This window comes from Plectrocnemia conspersa, unplaced genomic scaffold (assembly GCF_051122295.1).
Source record: "Plectrocnemia conspersa isolate PC_06_02 unplaced genomic scaffold, ASM5112229v1 ptg000003l, whole genome shotgun sequence".
NCBI lineage: Eukaryota > Metazoa > Arthropoda > Insecta > Trichoptera > Polycentropodidae > Plectrocnemia > Plectrocnemia conspersa.
In genome coordinates, this window is record NW_028277167.1 from 15,542,297 (window position 1) to 15,567,642 (window position 25,346).

Genomic DNA, 25,346 nt, shown 5'->3' on the forward strand with positions numbered 1-25,346 from the left:
CATCAACATTTCTTTTGCGGTATCTAAAGGATCCCGGAGACGATCAATCGTTGCGTGATTGACGGTTTCGAATGATGGAGCGATTGACGCTGCGTCAATCGCTATGACTCATTCGGTTTGTTGCGCTGTCGGAAGTCGTATCGAATCTGTCAATTTTTTTTGATACAATCCCAGGATATCCAGGACGGTTGATAACCCTGTTTCTAGTACCTGCTGATCTGTCAAGATAATTTCGAACGCAGATATGGTATTTCTTGCAATTACTCTTGCGGTTTCTACTCAGAAAAAAATTGAAGAAAATTAGACCTTGGTTAAAATTGAGCCCGATGATTATAAAAATACTATTATTGCACAATAACATATAAATAATAACTTAGTAATTGGTATGAATTTGCTCGTTGTACCTTGGAAATGATAATAATGGAAACGTGTGAGGCTATACTACTGTAAGCTATTGTAACATTTATACATTGCATGTAAATAAATAATGATAAGTATGTAAATGTATATATTACTACATATGGAAAAGTTAAAATCATATAATTTTACTTGCACCTGCCAGAAAAATTATATTTTCACTGATGAAAATATAAATCTACCAGTGAAAATGTTTTCCGATATGATTTCACTGAATTGACATTTTGAAAAATATTTTCGGAATAGATTCAAGACGTCATTTCAGTTTTTTTAATTTTTTTATTTTATTAAGATTCATAGTATTTAATTAAATGACATGCATCTTTCTAGCAAATGCCCTCATCTGCCCACCCTCCCCCAAATGTCGTCCCTGCATGAAAGGCATACATACCGAACTTTATTTTATATCACAGTTAAAACGTAAACTGGCTTTCAAGAACTACTTGTCTAAACCATTTATGTAATACTATTGAAGTTATTCTAGTGAATTTTGTTTTTCAAAGGCTAGAATTTGATATCAAAGTCATTCTATTTTTTTTATATTTCCTCAATTAAAGCATGTGTGGTAATGGAGATTTTATATAAAATATTAACTGAACCAAGCACTAATTATATTTAACATGTTTTATCTGGAATTCCATGGCTATGATGTTTATATTTATTCAAAATTGATGAAATATATTTTTCAAGTTCAAAAATATTATTTGTAATGTAAAAAATCTACATATTCTTCTTTGAACTTAAATAACAGGCAAAGGAAAATCACACGAAGATAGTGATAATGATGTGTCTAAAGTTGACGAGCTTGAACTGCGAAATATTAAATCTGAACTCAATCTTAGTGATCATACACGTATTATAAAATATGAGCCTAATCTTCAGGCAAGCCATGGAAAAGTAGAAGGTAATTTGGTTTAAAATTGTGCAAGTTACTAATAGCATGTTTTATAATTTAACATTATTATTTTATATTAACGTTATCGGTGTTAGTTTGTTTTGTTTTAATTTTGAAAGTTAAAATTAATCAATAAATATTTTTATAGGTTCTCCGATTAAAATGGAAGAGAAATTTATGCAACAACAAAAAGTTGGCGAAGATAATCTTCTGGATATTGAAGATTCTATACCGACAGCATTTTTGGTGCAAAAACCACAATCTAATAAAAATATGTACCCATCGAACGACGGTGAGTCCGAAGAAAAATCTGATGTTGTGGTTAAAAATGAAGATGCTGAAATAAAAAGTGAAGAGACTAACAATACAGAATTCAATGAAAATTCAGCGAACAATCTAGATAAAGTAAATCCGATCAAAGAAGAATCTAAAGATAGTATATTGATGAATAACTTGGAAGAGCTGAAGAAAATGACCGAGTCTGTAATTCAACCGTGGGAAACCAAAGACAACGATACAAAGCTTCAGATTAAAGAGGAGAAAGTGGAAATTAAAGACGAATCCAACGATCCCGATCAAGCGAGCACAATGTTGAATACGAAAGTCAACGAAGGAAAGTGGTTTTCGATACTCAGGAAGGAAACTTCCGTCGTCGTTGGCGATTCCCAACAATCTAACGGAATCGATTTTCATGACGTTAAAGATGTCAAACCAAATGATAGCGCTGGTTATATTGAGAACATATTCACTGACGATAATCATAATTGTTCGGAAATAATACTGATGCAGGGTAACAGATGGGACGTTATCAACAACTTGCATCTTTTGAGAAATCCAGGTTCGTTGCTAATGAACGCAAATGGAACCAGTCATTGTAATTTGCCTAGTTTGAGCACTTTCTATCACGCCGATTCTAGCTTGACTATGTCTGGTTTAGATCAAGAGTTGCTAGATGCTAGCGCTGTTGATAAATCTGATGTGTCAATGGAAAATGAGACTATTGAGAATATTGTCAAGGAAGAAAATGGCATTGAAGATATTTTGAAGGATCATGGTAGCGATATGATCGACGAAGGCAGTCCTTGCAAGTTGGACATTAAACTGAAGTCTAACTGTTTGTTGAGCAGTCAAAACGCTCTTCCTAACTATTCCAATATAAACTTGTCCACTTTGACTGCTTATGTTAGTTGCGATAGTCCGGCGCCTATACAAATGACACCAGAGGAAAGTGAGCAATTAGAGAATTGTAAAATCAACGGAATGCCGAAGAAGATTGAAGGAAATTATGTTTCGAAAGATCTAAGGTTTGTGTTATCGTATGTATGTCAGTATTTTGTTTGGTATTACTATGTTCTTACATGCGTAACTATGATTTTAGACATGGATGGTGGCGAATCACTGATACTGAGCAATTAAAGGAAATCATCGGAAAACTTCATCCAAGAGGCGTACGAGAGAGAGAACTACATAATTCGTTCATGATGCATTTACAACAACTCAATAATAAGGTATATATTTCATCATTTGCGAATGTTTGCTTTGTGAGGTTTAGCTATTGAATTACTAGATGAGTGCCTAGCTCACTAATTCCCACAATTGACAATTAAATCGTTAAGTATAATATGTCTTTGGAACTTGCTGCAAGAATAGCATTATTGTCTGCGTATTAAATATTTATCATTTATCCTCAGTTAGCTTCAAAAATAAGAAAATGCTTGAAAATTAGTGAGTTGAGAATTATTTTTAATTTTTTAATCCATAATCTTCACTAGTGGATCTTCCATTTTCACAACATTTTATTTACTTACATCACAAAATGATTTTTTATTCAAAAAAGGATAAAACCTTCATAAAAACCTCTGAGGCTTCGGTATTTTTTTTAAGATAAGAACAAATAAGAAATTTATCATTAAATGAATAAATAAATAACGATATTTTCTTTTTTTTAACAAGATAACGGAACCCAAAAATAACGAGATTTTCTGTGTAACTTTTTTATTTTTCAATATTTTTATACCAAATTTTGACCACCTTCAAAGTACTCTCCATTGATCAATATGCACTTGTACAAACTCGTATATTTTGCAAACAGCATTAACTAGGAACACAATGACACATCAGTTGATTCATCAGACTTGAACTTCACCACAACCTGATATTTGATATCAATAGTCATTTAATTTATTTGTGAAAGTTTTGTTACAAATAACATATTGAGGCATTTCTTCTCCTTTGGTAATAATTAACGTGAATCAATACGTATCATATATGCATCATCGTATCTTACATTTTTGGCACTAATGCGTGAAATCGACATTGTATTAGGGTCGTACGTCACGCAACGAGTGACCTGAGCCCAATTGCTGTATCTCCTTAACATTTTAAACACTCCATCTAGTCTATAATAATAAAAAAATTAGTTTTTTATAAAACATACTTCACACCGGCTGTTGAATTGATCATATGCTTAAGTGTTGCTTGTAATAAATTGTATTTTATTGCAGTTACAGATAGAAAAAGGCGATAACTTGGCCACTGAATTATCCATATGTCATCTGGATCGAGTCATAGCACTTAACGGCGGCTATCCTGAACCCGATGCTCCCGACGGTTTTAGCCTTAAAGCGACTCGACGCATTCAATTGACGTTGCTAGATCAAGTGGAAGCATTGGAGGATAGAGTTGCAGCTGCGTCGATGCAAGTGAAGGGTTGGAAGCCGGGAAGTCAAACAATAGATTCGTCAGACGAAGCTATGGAGATTGAGGGAGAGAGTCTCATTGATCAAGCTCGGACTAGATTGCTTTCTTTGGAGGCTGCTATCGAGAGGCGCTATTTACGTCCGCCACTAGGAGCTGGAACACCTCCAGCTCCTGCGCCTAGTTCTCAAAACAATACAATATCTTCACCCGCTCCGAATGCATCCGATTCTGTCAATTCCGGATCAGAGACGCCGGGAGGATCGAGGCCTTCGAGTCCCATTCACAATCATAACGACACGCCAAACGATGTTAAAGGTTCGTATTTACTTTATATTATAAATTAATAACAGGTTTTATAATGAGTTGATTATTTTCGATAGCTGTGGGGATTCCTCGTGGATTGGTCGTTTGGAGAGAAGCAGTTCATAGATCTCAAACTTCAGCTCAGCTGGCGATGGTGCTGCATGCGTTAGAATCTGCTATCGCTTGGGATAAGAGTATCATGAAAGCTGTATGTATAAAAAATTTTAACCCTTTGCCGAAATCCGATATACCTTTTTTGTTACTTAAAAAGTGGTGGATCCAATGTCATCATTAAAAAAATAACCGTATACATTCAGTTGCGGGTAATGCGTATTCTGTGTCATTGTTGTACTAAATTTTACTACTAAAAAAATATATAACATTGAGTTTAGTTTCAACCTTCAACTAGGTGATAAATACAATATTAAATTTATAGAATATGATTATTAATGGTGGAAGTATCTTAAAATCAATTAAAATGAATTTAAAAAATAGAAAATATATTGGGCATTACATAGAGGCCTTTGGGCTGCAATGGTAAAACCATTTTGGGCATAACATGCATGCCTCTGGACTTCCAAAGGTTAAGAAGAAATAGTTTTAAATTTCCTACTACTATAGACTCGGCAACTGAAGGGTTGTGTCAATATATTATAAAATTAGTTTGTTCCTAAATCATTTTATGTATTTTAGAATTGTCAATTTTGCCAAAGTGGTGATTCGGAAGATAAACTGTTACTTTGCGACGGGTGTGATAAAGGTTATCATACATACTGCTTTAAACCGAAAATGGAAAAAATACCTGATGGTGATTGGTAAGTTGTTTTAAATCTAATAAAATAAATAAGTTCCATTATTTATGTATTTATTATTAATATTTTTCAGGTACTGTTTTGAGTGCTTAAATAAAGCTACTGGGGAAAAAGTGTGCATCGTTTGTGGTGGTCGAATGATATCATCAGGAGGTACAATGGTTCCTGTGGCTAAAGGTCGACTCATTCCGTGCACTCTCTGTCCTAGAGCATATCATCAAGATTGTCATTATCCACCAATGACTAAGGTATTGTTATATCTATATGTAAAGGTTTAGAAATTTTAATAGTCGTCAAAAAAATATTATATTTACCCTTTTTTTCAGTTTCCTCGAGGAAAATGGTACTGCACTAACTGCATCTCTAAAGCTCCACCGAAAAAGCCGAGGAATTCAAAGAAAACTCCTTCGAAAAATCCATCCGATTTAGACGGCACTCAACCGCCGAGGTAATTAATCATTTATAATCATGAACCGTGGAGCGTATTACTATACCTACCATAGACTTGTATCCGTATATTTCGATTGTTTAGATTGTGTTGTATAGTGGTTTAAATTTTCAGTCCAGCGGCGTCTCAAACTTCCACAGCCACAACCGTTGAAGATTGTCCGATAAGCATGTCGCTATTTTGCCAATCGTCGCTCAGCAGTGTTCAGTCGACGCCCGAAAAACACTTCCAAAACCATCACAATCAATACAATGCTTTTTCAACGCCCGATAACGTCAAACCGTTTTCAATGAGCAACTCGGTTGCCGGCTCTCCCACTAGCATGCTTATGGACAGTTCGATTAAGGGTAATAGTCGCGAAGGCGATTTCGTCGACAATAATAAAAACACAAGGTGCAAAAGTTACTTAGAAGGCGACGACTCCGCAAACGCCGACAATATGAGAATGGACGTCGAGAACTCGGACAGCTACGTCGAAAATATGTCCGACGACTTCGGAGTCAATCACAACAACGATCAAAACAGCAGAGGTGTGGACGATTCTACTAATGCCGCCGATTTAGTCCCTTCGTATGATAATGATTCGAATTCCGAACACGTCGCCGACGACTGTAACAATAAAGGTTTGTAATATTTTATTTTTATGCTTATAAACTACTAACTTCCATACCCAGTTTTACTAGCGTTTTATTCTTAGTTATATCGTATTCTTCAACACTTACATGAGTGTTCTTAATGCTTCATTTGTGACTGCCACATATAAAATAATTGACCACGAAAAAACATCACATTAAGCGAATTTAACTGGCTAAACAATATCTTCTTTTTTATCCATTTTTCATTGTCAAATAAGTGTAATTTATGTACTGTAACTGAATTTGAGATAAACTACTGAGCTAGAGATAAAATAAATTAAAAGTAACGCTTTATAATTGTCACTGGAGATACATTCTTAGAACAACTAAATCTTCGAGTATTTTGTTATGTATAATCTTAATTTAATTATTTACTTATGTTACTAGGTAAACATCAAGAAAAAGAGAGCAACGTACCGATTGAATTGCCTCCTTCTCCTGTGCGCGAACGAGAGCACAAACACAGCACTAAGAAGGACCGAAACTCCACGAAGAGGCTTAATAAAGAATTGGCACCGTGCAAGTAAGAGTCGAGTCGTATTGCTTTTGATACAATATTAATCATTTGTGATATTAATATTATAATTTGAATCAGGCAACTGTTGGAGGAGATGGAGTTGCATGACGATTCGTGGCCATTTTTGTTACCCGTCAATACAAAACAATTTCCGACGTATAAGAAAGTCATCAGGTCTCCCATGGATCTTTCGACGATCAAAAGAAAACTTCAAGAATTAAGGTATAATAATTATGTTACAAACATACGTATTTCAATGAACAAAAATTGAATGCATCTTATCAAACATACTGTATATGATTATGATCCATTTTAAAATTCATTGAAATTGAATCAATAGTTACGAAAATATTAAAAAAAAATCACATGTATTTGACGAATAAAATGACCAACCAAAAAATTAAATTCGTTACTGAAAATTCAAAATTTTAGGAATAAATTTGTCTGGAATATTTCGTGTCTGGAAATTTTGTGTCTGAAATAATCACCGAACCTTTATTCTCTTATATCATTAATAAAATAAATAGTTGGATGCATTTTTAGATTTTATACTCAAAACAAGGATGGCAATGTGTAAAATTAGATTAAACACCGAAACTTCATAATTGTGGTAATGGGTCATTCACCCGTGGGCTGGAACAGAATTTTTTAAGACCTATGATTATTTACACATAATAAACATTTAATATAAAGATTTATTTCATAATCATTTATAATTTTACAGTTACAAGTCAAAAGAAGAGTTTGCCTCCGACGTTCGTCAAATCTTTCACAATTGCGAGGTTTTCAACGAAGATGAGAGTCCGGTCGGCCAAGCCGGACACGGCATGATGAGATTCTTCGAAGAGCGATGGAGCTCCGTATAAAGTCCCACCAAACCGTTTGACTGTGATATCGAGACGTTTTAAAATGAAGTTCATAGTGAAGTTTTACGATAAAGGTATTAAAAATAATAGGTACCTGCAATAATTTTCGACTATCTATTCTCAGTTATTCCGAGACGTTTTTTGTAATATGCAGTATTAGCGACGATTGTGTATAACGTAATACTGTTAAGTCTAGTTTATAAGCGGACGTATGGTGTTGCGTGATGAGCGTTGTATAAAATACATTTGCGGACCACAGAAACGGTATCTTACATAGTCGAGATGGAGATCGAGACCGGGACCATAGAATATACGCAGAGTACCTGTCTTTAAAAAAAAATTGGAATACAACGCTCATTGCAAAGATCTTTGCAATGCTTCGAAGGAAACTCGGCCAGTATAGTTCTGTTTTAATAACTGTGATTTCTTTAGGGTTTTTATTCGTGGAGATTGGCGATCTCCCATCAACGTAGCCATATTAGATTATTTAGATTTTGGTGAGTTTCCAGGTTTGTCAAAAAATATTCTTAAAATTGGTGGCGATTGAGGACGACTAACAAAATATGACGAATAAATATTTATATACGTATAAGACGAAGGTTATAAACAAATTTTTAGTATTATTTCGTTCCTATTTATAAAGGCGACAAGACTGTCAATGAATAAAGCAATTTTCCGTTCCAAAATGTGAAATCATCTACATATTTATTTATTTTGATAGGTTTACATGTACTTATGTTTACGATTAAGTATCTTACATGACAAGTTGTGTTTTATTTTAACCTTTGCCGTCTTATTGAGGATTAAGACGACGCGTCGACGAAGCGGTGTTGTAAATGTATACATATTTCTAAGTCACGTAAATACTGTGTGTGTATAAATATTTAAATGTGTACATTTCATTGTATAGTGATGCGCATAATTTATCGTCGAGATGGTGCAAGTTAGTGACTTAAAAATAATACTATCGACACATGAATTGTCAAACAATATATACGATGTACATATTAATAGATTCACTATTAACGCGATGATTATGTGTGTAATGTCTCTTACATACGAAAGGTGAACATTTCTGTAATAATGTTTATAATTTTGATTTTTTTTTAATAGTCGTAAGCGTGTTTCTCACATATTTTATTTTTTATATTAAGTTATTAGTAATATAAGTTAATTAATTAAGTGAAATGAACATTTTGTCCACGAATAATATATTTAATATGTTTTTCTTTTATTAATTTTGTTATTGGAACGTCATCAATCTCATTTTTTATTATTATTTTGTATTATTTATCGAATAATTTGTGTGTTGTCTGACTTATGTAGATTTAGCGATTTTTTTACAATCATTTGTGTTTTATATGGACATGTTAATTTTATAATTTTTTTAGAGAAATATACAAAATGAACGAATACACACTCATTGTTTTAATGCATTTTATATGAAATACACTTAACATATTTTCATCTTTCAAGACTCCACTTCAACAACATGTTAATTAATTTAAGATAAAAATATGTTTTAATACACTTGTATTTCACATCCATCCAATTTTACTTACTTTATGATTGGCTAATGAATGTTTTCCTTTTTGCTTATCATATTTTATTTCTACATTCGACGTTATCGTACCTGATAAATCGACTTAATATTTGATATGCGTATGCATTTAAAACTTTAAAAGAGACGCAAATAACACTAATAAATTGTTTTGCTATAAAGAAACCGTAACTATATTTTTATTATATGTAAAATTGAGCGACGATTTCAAACATTTCATTGGTTTTTCTCTCATGTTTATTTTTTTTAAATCAATAGTGCTGATACTTTTGGGAAAAAAATCATATAAAAATCATTCTTTGTAAAACCAACCATTTGAACATTTTATATAAAAAACATAATATTACCGTATATTTGTAAAACTGAATATCACAAAATGGTTAAAAATGACGATATTATTATTTTATTTATTAAATACATCCTGATATAGATACCAAAAAAGTTTTTACTTTCTCTCATTTATGTTTTGTGAAAATGTTTGTTTTTCAAATAAGATTGCATCATAACATTAACAAATGATTCATTAGAGCTAAAATAATTTCAAAACCATGAATTTTACTAAAACTTTCAAGAACAAAAACATTTGTGCTCTGAAAAATCTGTGACATATTTGAAATCATTGTGTAATTAATTTTCCATATTATCAGGTTATGCTATTTTTGTAACAAAAACTTGTACAGTGTAATCCATCGTTGCGTCGTTGAGCTATTGAATTATATAAAACAAAATTAATAAGCATAACAATATAAACACCTCAGTGCAAAAAATAGCTTATGTAAATTTCTATATCAAAAAAAAATGATGAGCGTATTTTTAAATATTTTATATAAATGTTTAGCATTTGTAAAGGTGATTACGGTTACATACGATCGACGCCAAACGTAGAATAATATGCTACATATATATACGATTCGATATATATCCACTTTTCATTTTATTCATAAATGAAAACTGATTAATGTTAGTGATATTTAGATTTTTGTGATTATATATGAATAAGAGCAACGTTTAGATGCAAATGGAAATTGTGTCAGTATTATAATCGTCGACGGATTACGTCCCTCATAATATAACTCCCATTTCCTCCCACTCAGAGCTTCAATTCAAAACCGAATGAACCTCATCAACGAACATAGTTATTTAAAATTAATATCTATTTATCTATATAAAAAATATAAAATATTAAAATCAGTTTTCTCCCTCGATGGTGTTTGATTATGGCTCTCGTTTCGATGTGAATAGAAATATAATATAAACGCGTTGGATGTGTGTCCTGCAAGTTGTTTGTTGAAATAATCGTTTGTAAAAAAATATTAATAAATAATAGAATGAGATAATTGTAAAAATATACTAATAATGGTTGTATGTCAAAGAATTTTGAATTTATATTATTTAATAAATTATAGAAAAATGTATGCCAAAATCTTGAGTTTCATTTTATTCACATAAGAGGAACGAATTACTACCGAACAATTCAGTTCACAAACCACAAGTGCTCCAGTTTTCGTACAGAAATCTTTTCAGAAATCAGAATTCTGCGCAGGTTGACAAGCCTACAGACGTTTCGCAAAATTAGTATTTTTTTTCAGTGAATGTGACATACTTGCATGTCTCGCCTCGACGCTTACAACAGAACTGAGAGCATGTCAGAACCAGTACAGGTTGATGCGAGACATTCAAGTACGACTTTTGAAACAAGTCAACGAAAGAATGCATTATAAAACCATAGATACGGTAGAGTGGAAAAAACGCACCACTTAATATTTTTAGATAATGGCCATCATGACCTAACACAGGCATGGAGGCCAAATTATCATTCTGTCTCTGAGTCAAGAGCCAGAGCAAATTATTAAATATAATAAATTAGTATTAAATGATTTAAAACAAGTTGCTACTTAAAAAAAACATTTTTTTTACTTAACATAATATTTTTACTGGTGAAATTGATATTGAGATGTTGTATTAATGTTGAACAGCTATCTTATCAATTCAATATTTTTGTTTAAATCAGGAAAATAGTTTTTCAGGTCAACTTGTAAATTCTCTAAATGCTGTGTTATACATTTCAGAGAATCAACATCAATTTTACCAGCCGAACTTGTTATAAGCTCATGAAAGAGGGAAACGAGTCCACTTCTACATTACCAACTCTCTTTTGCCAAAAATTTAATTTTGCCATGGTAGCGCTCACTTTATTTTGAACGTGAAACATTGAAATTTCTTTGCCTTGTAACGATAAGTTGAGACAATTTGAAATAGAGAATATATCTGCTAAGTATGCCAATTTACAGAGCCATTTTCAGTCATGTAAACAGTTTTTCAGCTCAAATCTATCATTAAGAAAAACTTGAAGTTCACGTTTAAGTTCAAATAGTCAGTTTAGAATTTTTCCTCGAGATAGCCAACGAACATCGGTATAAAAAATAAGCTAAGTATGACTACTTCCAATTTCTTCACACATTTGCGAAAAAAGTTGTGCATTCAAAGGACGGCCTTTAATGTAATTAATAATTTTCGTTCAGAACTTTATGTAGATCAGCGGGAATCTTATGTGATGCTAAAGCCTCTCTGTGTGTGTACTAATGTATGGATATGACATTTGTTGCAACATTCTGAATTTTTGCAATGAGTCCTTTATTCGCTCGGGAGAAATACTAATGAAACTTCAATAAAATATGTAGTACTACAGGGGAGTAGGTCCCGCTCATCCGGCCGTCAAAAGCTGGGTGCCCGCCCATAGGGTTGGACTTGTAGGGCCCAATACTGGAACGGCAGCGGTGCACGCAACAGATAGCAAAGTAGCTATGAGTTTTATTGATTCCGACCATACTTTTTGCTCCATCTGTACTTATTCCAACATATCTATTCCAATCGATTTTGTTCTCTTGCATAAATTTATTCATTACATTAAAGATATCTTTTCCTGTTGTATGATCCGATAAAGGCTGGCAAATTAAAAAGTCGTCATGAATTTCTTGATATTTTTCGTATCTAACAAACGCCATAAGATTTGCAAAATTCGCAATATCAGTGGACTCGTCGACTTGTAACGCATATTGACGATTTTGACAAATATCAGACAATAACATATGTTTTACTTTATTAGACATATATCAATGATTCGTCGATGAACTGTATTATTTGAGAGGAAAATGCGGTAAAAAGTTTGTTTTGCCTTATCTCCTATCATTACTTCTGCCATTATCTTGGCTGCAGGCTTGATTAAAGTTTTGCCAATCGTCTCCGTTGCACTGCATTTCGCAATTAAAAGCGACGCGCAATATGAAGCTTCTAGGATTTTTTGATTGTCACCTCCTGTCAAACTCCGCATTACTTTTCGAGACTGATTTAAATCCATAAATTTATTTTCATTAAAAATCGATTGGTTTATCTTGTGTACTGATTGTGGGTTGTCTCAAAATGGCGCTTTAAGTTGGATAGTTTCATGCTTTCATTTGTTAGATTTTCAAAACAAATAACGCATAGTGGAATAGGTTATTTTCATCTCCAGTCCATGATAATCCAAATTTAAGATATTCTTTGCAGTATTAGCGAGTTTTCCTTGCTTTTTTCTTAACAGATTCTTTCAGAATTGAAGGTGGTTCACCCTCGTTGAATTTATTATTTTCTGTTTGTTGTTTGTTACTACAATCACTGCTTTCTTTCGGTTTAAAAGTCTCAGATTTCAACTACCGATCCATAATCTTGAATGTTAGGGATAAAAATATTTATATACAAAAGTACACATACGCAATACTAACCAGTAATGAAGTAACGTAAAAAACAACCAGGCGCAGCCAAAGCCTGGTGCAGCGTGTACCCCCACCAAATTCTTCTCGTACCTCTTCTCTAAAGAAGTGTAGCGTTCTGGTACTTATTTTTTTACCACTACACCATTGGTTATATTTAACAAATAAATTTATATTGTATTCGATGCATACCTACAACATTTCATATGAACTCACACATCTTTATGTTTAGCGAATGTGGTAAGGAGCTGAATAATATGAGCTAGAATAGAATCCGCGAGATTTGTGTCCTACCTGTACAGGCTCAAGTAAAGGATGCAATTCAATACAAGAAACTTGACTAGATTAGCATCGGCAGATTGTCAACGTTGTTCCTAAGCAATTTAACATAATGCTTCGTGGCATAGACGTAACATTGAAAAGACGGGGAGTTATACCTGAGGGTGTCCAGTATAAATGCACTAGGATACATTTCACACATACTCCCTTTTGTAGATATACCTGAGGAGTTTTCTCAAATAATAAGGAGCATTTTGCCTCACTTGAACTCCATATAACGTATCCTGCATTGAGGGATTTCATACTAGTGTCATACAGAACACAGATCGCTTAGATTATTAAAGAAATTTATTAAACAAACTCAACTATATTAATCGAAAATGTAGTCAAATGAATGTGAATATACAAAGGATGTGGATTAAGAAGAACAGTTCATATGTGCAGAAAATGATTAAAATATTACTAAATTAAATTAGTCTGGGGATAAGTGACTCATAGGATCAAGATCTTGGCCTAGAGAAAATTGTGAGCGGACTGTCAGACATTGAGGTTGAATGCCCGCTGATGTTGTTTTTGGTCAAAAGTATGGGCTTGGAAATTGCCACGGAAGAACTGTAACACCTTTAGAGTAAACAGCAAAAGACAGCAGTGAAGGAAATGTTTTTTGATCAATATCACCCTGACCAAAGCTGTAGCAAAAGCATCATAAGCCTTTTCAATGACGTCTTAATTTTACCCTTTCTCCGTGGCTGATATTTTTGTTAATATGTGTGTGTGGGGGGGGGGGGAGGGCGCCTATTCTTGCCATATTTAAAAAATATTATGGTTCAATAAATTAAAGTGATTTACGGTGGCCTTAACTTACGTTTACGGTACGTTTCCGATCTTCACAGCACCAGCATTGCTAATCAGCAGTAGTATTTTTCTTGAATCATGAATAATATAATTCAGAAAATTTTATTGGAAGATGACGACTTATTATTGTACCGTTACTACTTATAAAGCAGAAAACCAATTCTACCAATGTACAGTAACAGAATCCAGGAATGTTCCTATAAATATTTGATTAAAGACACTTGAATGAAAATGACGAGAAATTCTGAAATTATTGCCAACAATTTATTTTGCAATAATCTTACTTAGTGATTTGTTTCCAAACATTGTTTTTTAATAATTGATCTTTATAATTTGCATTCTTGGAATCAAATAGAGAATGATGCTGAGACACTAAATTGATCAGATTTTCAATTTGTCCATCTTTGAGTACTTCTATAATGCACAACCGCAGCAGCAGTTCTGTGCGCGGTAGTGTCGTCACGACTGCCGCGGCGCAGTAGTTGACGTCACAACCTACTGGCGGTCACTTGCAGTCGCGTGGCGGAAACGATCTCATATAAAATCATAGTGCGCAACATATGCCACGGACATCGGAAGTGTACCTTAAAGGAAATGTGGAATGAAATAAAAATATAACTCATTCACCGTTAGGATTAATAAAAACAAAACTTTGTCAAAATATCATTTATTCTATCCATTGTTAACAACCAGTCGGTAAAAAAACATAAGATCCAAAATACTTTTAAGAATTAATTTTTGACCTTTTTTAAAAACCATTTTATCAACAACTGTTTTTAACATTGTAAACCATTTTAATCTTCAAACACTATTCTTTGATTAACTATATAAATTATCATTACAATCTGTATCTGAAGTTCGTAATCATATTTATATAAAAGTCAAAATAAAACAATATAAAATTACCACATTTTATTTATAAATTTAGATTACACTAAGTCATAACTTTTCATTGCTCAATATCGTCAAACCATGATAAAAAAATATCAACTTTTTTACACATATTCAAAACGTAAATTACAAAAAGATTTTCGAATACAACTGATGCACGCAACAATTGTATTAAACAATAATAATAATACAATAAAATTATTAATATATATATATATATTAAAAAAAAAAAAGAAACACAACCTCCAAATATTACGTGGAGCGTTTATTGACTTACGGGTATAAAAATTCTTGAACACACGGTATTACATACAATATATTATAATATATAAATCTGAGTGTGTTTCCTCAACAAAAAGATAATCCGCTTTACACAAAGTATATAAATATAATATTTCAAAATTTCGAGATGATCATTCAAGGCTTTTTTTTATTAAAACGATAATTTTGTATTATGTATCATACATTAATACACAGTCTGTACGTACAATTTTCATTTTGTGCGCGACACAACGAAACATCAGGTTCTGATGCTTCAGTTTGGTTGTGCTGCCGTTTTTTCAGACCGTGAGCTTTTTACTACAGTGTCGCCTTTTTTACCGGGCTAAAAATATAATAGATTAAAAATTAGGCTTTACGTTGGAAACTTGGTAATGTATGTTGACTCACCATTTTGGCTTGGGTTGATTTTGATTGTACTTTATTTTCGTTGATTAGTTCTTCGGTGACGATTGAAGCACTGAATGCGTCTGGTTGGTTCATTGCTGTCATAAATATTTATTTATGTATTATTATTTGTTTTTGTATCAAGGCTAAATTAACTTCATTATTAAAGCAGGAGAGAATTTAATAAGTATTAATGAACGAAACATACCTAATGGTTCCTCTATTAATTCTATGACTTCTTGCACGTTGAGGTGATTTGTGTGCAGTTTAAATAGAAGCTGTTGTTGATTGAACACTTCAATGAACATAGCGTCGTCCATAACTCCAAATTGTGACTAAAATTTATCGATTTCAATAAAATATGATACAATTTAGTGTTTTATATATAATTTGAAACATAAAACCTACTTTAAATTTGTCGTAGCATGCTTCAGCTTTTTTTTGAATTATTTGTGCTTTTTTGTTGAATTGAGTTGTTTCCTCGTCAGTCAAGTTCCATTTTGGTAGATTGCCAACATATTTACGGATTCGTCTCACAGTGTCGGTAATTTCCGGATGTTTTAAGAGCATCAATTTTGTGACGTCGATTTCTAAAATTTTTGTCACAAATTATAAATGGTTTCAAGAGTTGTTATAAAATCATATTCATACCAAGCAGTTCTTCCAACATTTGGATGCAAAGATCAGTTTCCGGATTATCAAAGTTCAACGTCGAAATAATAGTCTTTTTTATTTCCAACACTTTACATTCTAACTTTAGGATCTTAACCTTTTTCTTTTTCAGTTCTAAAACACAAAACATATTTTAAAAAAAAATGAAAATCGAATCACATTATTCATGCAAACGTACCACTCTCTTGTTCTCTCTTCATATTTTGTAATTCGTCTTTCGGCAAAGAAATGTCCATCTCCAATCGACTTGAAACTGTCTGCGGTTTAATTTTGCCGGTTTCTGAAATAACGCAAAACATTTTTTCTATACCTATATGTATTATATATAATAGTGAGCCAAGAATCGGAATTTAACTAACCTAATTCGTGTTTCAATCTAATCGAATTTTTAATAGAAGCCTGCATCCATTGTGTTTGAGCGGCAGGTGTCGCAAACGATTCTGGCCAATCCTGTTACAATTAAAATGTCAGCATTATAGCAAAATATATAATACGAAACCTAATTTATAAAAAAATATACATACTTTGAATAATTTTAACGCGACTACTTTATCAGATGGCAGTAATACTGCCAAAACGTTTTCTTTCGATGACTGATCAACTGAAAGAAACGAGAGATAATTATAATGTATAATTTACAAATTTTATTCATTATCACCGTACACACATACAGCGCTGCACTCATGCAGTTGCGTAAGTAAAACTTCTCATCAATCTTTACGTAATATTGTAAACAATTATCTATCTCCCCCCACTACTATTTGAACACCTATCAAGTTCAAAATCACTATATTGGCAGAGTGTGAAATATTAAAGGAAATAAAATATATTCTCCAAATAGAAACCGAGACATCTTGACGTGAACATGAGCAGTTAATATTTAAAACAATATAAAAATTCTCACCACTACTTTCTTCCGGTGGTTCCGTCATATTTTCAAGCTCACTCTAAAACAATACATATAATATAGTATTATATACTAGCAATATGATTAATTATAAAATCCAATAATTGTAAAATAATCTACCTCAGTAATGAAGTTTAATGATTTGGGAGGCTGCTTGGCTGGCACCTTTTTACGCCCCTTCTTAACCTGCGTCTCATTCAGTGTGTTTGTCACATTGTTGATTGGCGCCGATGGAGACAAATTTGCTTCGGCGCTTGGTAAAGTCGGCGAAGTGTGGTCCTCTTCAGCGGGAACTCCGGCTCCGGCAGCCGAAGGCGTTGTGGGTTGAAGTTTGATCTTTTTTCCGGGTGTCGGTGGAGTGGAGTTATCAGCGGCATCCTCTTCAAAATGTCTAAAAATAAATACAATACATTTTTACACATTCACATTCCTGCATATCTAAATTTATTAATTGAGCATCACCTTTTAGGTTTAATCTTTCTACCGCTACGACTAACGCCTTCTGGGACTGGAATGTGGGGCTCGAACACGGGGGACAAGACTTCTGTTTTGATCTTGTTCGATTGACGAGGAGTTCGCTGTATATTATTAAAAATAAACGTTAAAAAAATGTGCGTTACAAATAATCCAAGTAAAAAAAAGTAAATACCGGAGTGGCGTTTTTTGCAGATGGTTTCCTACCCCTTGTGGCTGTTGGGGTTGGAGATTTGATGATTTCGGGAGTTGGTTGTGGTTCTTCTATGGGCGGCGGCAATTGAACTACTTCAGGTTCTAAAAAGAATATCAATAATAGTATATGATCGTCTCAAACGCTTGGATGCTTAATAAATCAAAATATATCAATATTTATATATTGATGAAACTCAATAATTCTTGCATTATTTACTTTTGTCAGTAGATAAATAATTGTATATTATTAAGGCGTTATCGGGTGTCGATTTTTATCGTGATATTTCGGCTGTATCACACCAGCCATCTTCAGACAAATTTATTGCGTTGGTTTTGGGTCTGTACTTTTTGTGGCTGAACATGCCGAGACACCCGATAACCCCTAATAAAACCAGAACACACACACATTATATACATATATCAGGGGCGGGCGGTGAAATACTTTCCCTCTCGATCGCTCGCGTGACCGCATGCTCTTATCTCTCATTCATTCTCGTCACTTAGCACACGAGCGATCGAGAGGAAAAGTATTTCACCGCCCGCCCCTGATATATATATACAGCTCGGAGTCGCGACATTTTAGGCGGAGTCGTAAAAAATCGACCAACTCAGACTCCTTTTTATTATTTTCTTTAATGCTTAATTAATAGAAGGGATTATTTTTTTAAATCTAATTCCATTTATATCACGAACACGAATGGTAAGTAACGAAATAAGATTTAGTAAACATGCCAATATAAACCATAATGCTTAACCCTTTGAAAGCGGAAATCGACTAAAATCGCCCAACTGATTTTTTTATCTCTTTACGCAAAAATCAGCAAAAAAAATCTTTTTTTTGTGAATAAATATAAAATATCATTCTAAATATACAAAAATTAAAAAATCAGAACATTTAACACAGTATCAAGGTTAAATTTGTATTTAAAAAAAAATAATTAAATATTATTTTTATTAACGCGTTACGTAAGGGTTAAAACATATTGATTATATTTTTTTTTATTAAATTGGTTTATTTGTGTACGAATGTACTTACTTTTTAACAACCTGTGATTGTGAAACTTTATTGAAAATTATGTGTTAAGTATGCTTTTTTGTAATGTATTTTGTTCATTTATTTAATTTTTGTTTTACATATTTAAAGATTTGGTCATATCTTTACAAAATGTAGCAGCGGAACTTTTCACATAAACAATGTCGACAAAGTCTCGCTATCTCTTTGGCCTCAATAATTATTTATAAATTTAATTATTAAAAAATAAAATAAAAAGAGAAAAGTGACTTCAGTACAATGACTTGAAGTATCCCAAAATTTCACTAGTAATTGCAATCAACCAACCAGGTTCATTTGCAGTTTGAGGTTCTGCAACAGCTTCGGTGGTGACTGCTTCTTCAGTAGCCGGCGCAGGAGTCTCAACAGGTAATTCCTTTTCTTTGATAATTTCCTTTTCAGGAATTTCTGCGACCTTTCTTACCTTCGCTGGAGTTGCAGCTGTACTCGCAGCTTCAGAATTACTCCTCTTTTTAGGAACCTGAAAATTGACAATTTATATATTTGGCTTAGGATTGCACCTAATAGACAAATTGTGATTGTTGAATTTTAAAGAAAAGATAATTAATATTAATAAAACTAATAAGTTTGATATATCTGAAATAAGTAAAAATATTCGTAGATACCAGCAATGAAATGCAAATATACTTCCCTAAAAGATTTTTTTATTGGGTTTTACGGCTACTTTCGAAGCCATTTACCTATATTCTAGGAATACACGTTTTTTGCTAGGTTTAATTAGTTGATTTATATGTAAAGATGTGCTGATATATAGAAACACAATTGAATTATACATACAGCATAACATTTGACTCTTTTGGGATTACTTATCTAAATATCGATTTATTGAATCAGCACTGTCCAACTGGATGATGTTTTGTATAAATTTAAAAAATAAGCTAAAAAAAGGTAACCTCAGATATTTTTGTTCGTTATCCGAAGTAACATTTTTTGGCCCCCGATTTGTTTGCAAAAGAAAAAATGGCCCGCGGACTAAGAAAAGTTGGACAGTGCTGTTTTAAATAATTAAAAATATATTTTATATACATGTGTCTGAATCTTTCTTTAATAATTAAATCGGATCTGAAAAATCTCACCAAAGAAGCAAAAGCTGATATATCGGATTTCGGCAAACAAAGTGTTAAACAAAATAAGTTTCTACAGAATTGAAAGAGATGAGTTAAAACACTTTGTATACTGTAGAAACTTCTTTTTAACACTATCTATTGGTTCGGGAAAATTTTATTTTTTCATGACAGTGGTTTTTGGAATACACAGTGCAGCAAATTAAAATATTATTAGTGACATGTGTTAAAACATTAATTTTTATAGTACATTTATCCCCCGATTTACGCAGTCGAGAAAATATGTTTAATTTCGGCAAAAGCGGACCATAATGTGTTAAAGTAAAAACAAAGCATCAAACAAAAGATTTTCTTTTATGCAAAACATCTCACATTTAATCACAACAACTACAATACTTAAATACCAATGTGATTGAAACAGATTAAAATGTACTTGAGTATACACCAAGATTGTTTTATTTGATTTTAAAACTCTGCGTTGCAACATCGCAGTGTTTTGATAAATCGAAAAATAAAACGGCAATTTCATCAAAATTAGACTTCACAATCATAAAAATGCAATAAAAAGTACTTGAGTGTTTTGTCAGAGCAAACAAAAAAAAAATGCAGATATTTTCAAATATAAAAACGAGACTGGAGTATAATTTTGCATATTTATCAGTGTTTTTAATTTAGTAGACAGCAAAGTAAGTGAAAAATATTGTTGGTAATAACTACTATTATATTGTTTGTATGTATATTCTTGCTATGATTTACTGTACCACTCGACGGTTGCCGATGGCCTCGGCGCTTTAAATTACTGTGTGTATTACTTATATAAACTATAATACAATTGCATATAAATACACCATAGACCTATTTACCTTCACAGGTTCGAGCGTTACAACTTCGGGTTGTGGCGCTTCTTCGACCACAGGATTCTCCGCAGGCTGTTCGGCCTCGATCTGAACACGAAAATAATATTAAAAAATATACTTGATATAATATATTTAAACTAATTAATTACATCCATAGTGATGGTCTTGTTGGCAGTCGTGTCAACATCCGCCACTGAATCGACAGTCGTTTCCAGTTTATCTCCATTGCTCGTAAGTCCAGCTTCGGTTACCTCGATATCGATTTGCGCCAAGCCTTCGTTATAATCGCGGCGCTTGAGCGATTTCGCGAGGAACTGTTGCTTGTGTTCGAAGTAATCGAACAGGTCATTAGCTGGAAGATTTCCTCTGCAAAAAAGTGCATTATTAGAACATCAGTGAAAATGATGAAATACAGTATTCAATAAATTTTTAGCACTTAATAGATCATGTTTTTTATTTGCTCAACTATGTTTGGTGGATGTTTTTATAAACAAACATCACTAGTCTTATAACACATTACGATCCGCTATTTTCGCGAAATTTTAAATGTTTTGACAGAGTGATTTTTTTCAATATAATTATAAATATATATTTGTTATCAATTCTCGATAAAAGCTTAAATCTTCTTTACGTTCGCATAATATTTTTACAAGTTTAAGTTTAATTATTTGTAATTCTGGAAAATGATAAACAGACTGACTGCAAAATTTTACTAACATGCGAAAACGGACCGCAATGTGTTAATACAGATTTATAGATTAATAGTTTATTTTTAAAATTCAATTTACTTTCGGCAACCAAGAGAAGTTTAAATTCTTTGAGTATCCAGTGTAAGACTTAGGGATTTTTGACAATCTAGATTATTATATATATTTTAATTTTACATAATATGGTAACAGTAAAAAAAATCCTTTTTGTTAAATCATCTAAGTTTATTTTGATGATTGTCTACCAATCAATAGGGATTTCGTATAGGAACATAGAATGGGTGTATCAACATAGGGAAGATCGGTGATATTGTTTCTATGTCAATATAATAAAGAAATCACTTGTAAAATAATAACGAACACCAGTAGATGACAGATGTTTTTTTCGGGGCTTTATGCCGAGTAGTGATTTATTTAGCCAGCTAAACGTCAGAGCTGTTTGATATACAGGTTTATTACACAGGTATGAATCATACCAATACACAGATAAAATGCAGGATCAGTATCGGTTGTGAGTCTCTTTGGTCTGTCGTGATACTGGTCGTAGTTTTATACGACAAATAATGGAGGCTTATTTATACCAATGACCGAACTGTTAAACCTTGCCTATGTACAACCCTCTCAATGAAGCAAGAGTATGTCCTATGTGTAAAACTTTATAAGAAAAACCATTGTGATCACTTTAAAAATGCAGTTAGGTTAGTTTTCGTAAATAACGTTAATGGATTTTGAGTATTCGAACATGACGATTTCTCTGGGTTTTTATTTAGCTAAGCACATTTATTCGATGGTTGCTTTCTATCAAGCAATTATGTAGATTTCCAGTTTTCAATTTTTAATCAGTAGTTTAAAAACTGAACTAAGTTACTGAAAAATCAATTAATTAAAATATAATACGTCAAATATGCTGACACCTTTTTGCAATGTTGCAGAGTATTGCTTCAGTAAATTATAGTATAATCTAAAACAGTGGTCAGCAACTTACTACTCGTAATTGTATTAACCATTACAGTGTTTTTAGTTACCTGCCAAGAAATTATGATAATAATTTTTTTATCAAATATTTATAGTTAATTCAATATTGTAATTCACACAACACCAATGAATCTCAATATATTTTTAATGGCATGGAATTTATTGTTTTTTTTATTACTTTGATATATAAAACACTAAATATATTTATGTATGTATATTACAATTACTTACTTACTTGATGTTTGATTATATTTGGTCATTGTGTTATTTTTCTCGAATCAAAGCTATGATTTTGAATTACGTTTATAAAATCACCGTTATTTTTCTTTCGCCAGTTTATTTTTATACATAATATAGGAATTTACTATATGGGAGTAGTAAATTCTATGTGAAGGCAAATTCAAGGGGGCGTCCCTGTTTAGAAGCCACGTTAAAATCAATAAAATCGCGCCGTCGCAGTGGAAACGTTCCGTTATCTAGCGTTTACATTAAGAGTTTTAAAAACATTATTACGACTTATAATAAGTAAAAATCGAATGAAGCACATCTAAACTAAATCTTGCTCAATAAGAGAACGCAAAAAACAATTATCCCTTCTCAGAAATAAAAAATCCACACCAAAAGCAATAAAATCGTAAAATATTATATTTATATAAGAAGCAATGTGTACTAGTTACACATCATAGATAAGGAAAGGTTTACCAGGAACAGGCAACCAAATGTATTAATAATCAAATTAATATCTCCCATAAAAGTCATAACATATTTTTATGAGATAATATAATAGACATAGATAAGAGTAAATTTTCAATTTATAATTTTTACAGAAACACTTTTTGTATTAACACAAGTGACATCCATTATACATTAATATGAGTGTGTGTGATGCATTTTTTGATTCATGCTTTATGTATATTCTTACATCAAGGAGTAGCAGGGTGAAAAATATGACATGTGTGAGCTAGAGGAATGGCTTAGGAGGGGGGCAAATGTCATGGTCGGAAGGTGGAATAGACTGGCATTCGCCATAGAAGACTGACACCATTTCGGCACTGCAGTTTGAGCGATCTAAGACGAAGAAAATTGATTTAATTTATCAACATTATAAATTCAGTACTCAATTGTTTGCCTTGTTCATTTTACGATATTATTGAATTATTGAAAAAAATGGCTGAATATATATAAAAAAAAACTGGGTTGTGCTTGTTTTTCTAAAAATAAATAAATTTGTATTTTTTAAATATTATATAATCACTATTTGAGGATAATAAAATCCCATTATTATTTTCGAGCATTGTAATATGTACATAAATATAAAAAATAAACATTAGACATTTTATACATATCAGGGGAAACTAAAAATAACGAGAATTTCTACATAACTTTTTTATTTTTCAATATTTTTAAACCAAATTTTGAAAAAGAATTTATTCAGTTTACAGCTTAAAATATGATAATATTACTGTTTTGGTAAAATTAAAAGTTATCAAGGATTATCTTCGATATTGTTAGTGCTTGGTAATACTTAGCATGTTGAATTATGTATAAGCATAATTGGAGATTTCAAGTTGAAATTTTTATTTATATTGGGTTCTAGAGTTATGATTCAATCTGCCATTACAATTACGTTTGTAGAATTTGCGTAATAAGGACAGTTTAACAAGCAGCTTTCAGAGGCACAGAAAGGCAGATACCAAATGATGATTGCGCATCAAGTCTAATCTCTAATGATATATTTGTGAGCGAGCTAATTTCACCGTTGATTACTGTTGGGTTCCGGAAGAGAAAAATTCTAAAAATAACTCACGTTTCACCAGTGCCGTAGAAGAATATGCTATACTTCTTTCCGTTTAAGTCCGAGACCTGAAACAGCACAACATGATGTAAATGTATGATATTGCGCAAACATAACCTTCAAATATAAACTTGGTTTTAATCAAATCAACCATGTATACATTCAATATGAACGAATCGTTTGTACAATAGTATGGCTAGACATATAATAAACGAAAAAAAAACGAATGTTAAATTTCACGTCATAGATATGGAATGAATGATTATTATTATTATTACTCTTGTCACAAGATGGACGCCTGCATAGGATTTGCTGAAGAAACGCCACTATAAAATGCGCCTACAAATTGAGGTTTTATAATAGTTTTTATACCATTTTGAGAAGTGTTATAGCCTATGTATATCCATGTGAACGGTACAAGTCATGAATTTAGAGCGACGGGCGTTTTTCAAGCGGTATTTGGGGGTTCACGTTCGGACGAAATTTGTCTTAGTGAAAGTGTCTTTGAGAGTATACCTTGGCCGGCCACGCTGGATAGCCTTTGACCTTGGCGAAGACATAGTCTCCCGGTTTGAAAACCTTGATCTTCTTGCCCATTTTGAAACCGGACCAGGAGATATGACGCCAGACAAATACGAGCGCGGGACACTGACGACGCGGTCGTAACAGCGCAATTAGTGACCATGCTCGGTGGCCATAAAAAGTAATTTTAAAAAAGAGCACGTTTATAATTTAAATAAGTTCATTTTATAACATAAATATTATTTTTATATTACATTTTATTTAATTTCTGTAAAAAATAGTAATTAAACTATTTTCTTTTAAGTTTATCGCAAATTAATGGCTTTAGATTTTGTTGTCGAGTATTAAGAGAATATTTGATATACAAAAAATAATTATTTTATATTGTTTTAAGCAATTTGAGCTGGTTTAACCAAATTATCAAGGAGATAGATGTTATATTTTGGACAATGGTGAAAGAGGGGAACGGAGTAGAACAAAAAAAGATATGAACCGCTAGAATAGGGAGATGT

General features: G+C 32.3%; 2 protein-coding genes across 51 annotated transcripts in view; one reads left to right on the top strand and one right to left on the bottom strand.

The window, feature by feature from the left end:
* tou (bromodomain adjacent to zinc finger domain 2B toutatis) overlaps nucleotides 1–9,012 on the top strand; it is a 104,976-nt gene extending 95,964 nt beyond the window's left edge. For 27 of the 50 annotated variants that reach the window (XM_088182604.1, XM_088182608.1, XM_088182605.1 and 24 more), the window contains 12 exons: nucleotides 1,169–1,321; nucleotides 1,461–2,616; nucleotides 2,691–2,820; nucleotides 3,817–4,327; nucleotides 4,393–4,523; nucleotides 5,009–5,130; nucleotides 5,201–5,375; nucleotides 5,454–5,575; nucleotides 5,690–6,198; nucleotides 6,598–6,733; nucleotides 6,806–6,949; nucleotides 7,452–9,012. In XM_088182604.1, the coding sequence (XP_088038730.1) occupies nucleotides 1,169–1,321; nucleotides 1,461–2,616; nucleotides 2,691–2,820; nucleotides 3,817–4,327; nucleotides 4,393–4,523; nucleotides 5,009–5,130; nucleotides 5,201–5,375; nucleotides 5,454–5,575; nucleotides 5,690–6,198; nucleotides 6,598–6,733; nucleotides 6,806–6,949; nucleotides 7,452–7,593 (3,431 nt within the window). In that variant the 3' untranslated portion in view covers nucleotides 7,594–9,012. The remainder of the gene's footprint in view (nucleotides 1–1,168; nucleotides 1,322–1,460; nucleotides 2,617–2,690; nucleotides 2,821–3,816; nucleotides 4,328–4,392; nucleotides 4,524–5,008; nucleotides 5,131–5,200; nucleotides 5,376–5,453; nucleotides 5,576–5,689; nucleotides 6,199–6,597; nucleotides 6,734–6,805; nucleotides 6,950–7,451) is intronic. The other 23 variants (XM_088182607.1, XM_088182615.1, XM_088182618.1 and 20 more) reach the window with 1 other exon arrangement.
* Nucleotides 9,013–15,172: 6,160 nt separating this feature from the next.
* LOC148236742 (uncharacterized) lies at nucleotides 15,173–24,962 on the bottom strand. The gene is made up of 17 exons (XM_088183675.1): nucleotides 24,829–24,962; nucleotides 24,325–24,380; nucleotides 20,985–21,201; nucleotides 20,842–20,922; nucleotides 19,182–19,374; nucleotides 17,823–17,944; nucleotides 17,636–17,751; nucleotides 17,294–17,564; nucleotides 17,171–17,213; nucleotides 16,791–16,867; nucleotides 16,626–16,716; nucleotides 16,445–16,546; nucleotides 16,246–16,380; nucleotides 16,003–16,184; nucleotides 15,803–15,929; nucleotides 15,598–15,692; nucleotides 15,173–15,532 (listed from the first exon to the last, which is right to left on the bottom strand). Exons 1-17 carry the CDS (start codon nucleotides 24,907–24,909, stop codon nucleotides 15,464–15,466), a joined length of 2,058 nt encoding a protein of 685 aa, XP_088039801.1. The 5' UTR covers nucleotides 24,910–24,962; the 3' UTR covers nucleotides 15,173–15,463.
* Between the last annotated feature and the right edge of the window lie 384 nt (nucleotides 24,963–25,346).

What these genes read in the sequence shown, in the direction of transcription:
- LOC148236742 (XM_088183675.1), bottom strand. Translation starts at nt 24,909, where the DNA reads ATGGGCAAGAAGATCAAGGTTTTCAAACCGGGAGACTATGTCTTCGCC. An exon ending in ATCCAGCGTGGCCGGCCAAG is followed by an intron (nt 24,381 to 24,828) that starts GTATACTCTCAA and finishes GTGCTGTTTCAG; the next exon opens with GTCTCGGACTTAAACGGAAA. An exon ending in CTGCAAAAAACGCCACTCCG is followed by an intron (nt 17,752 to 17,822) that starts GTATTTACTTTT and finishes AATAATATACAG; the next exon opens with CGAACTCCTCGTCAATCGAA.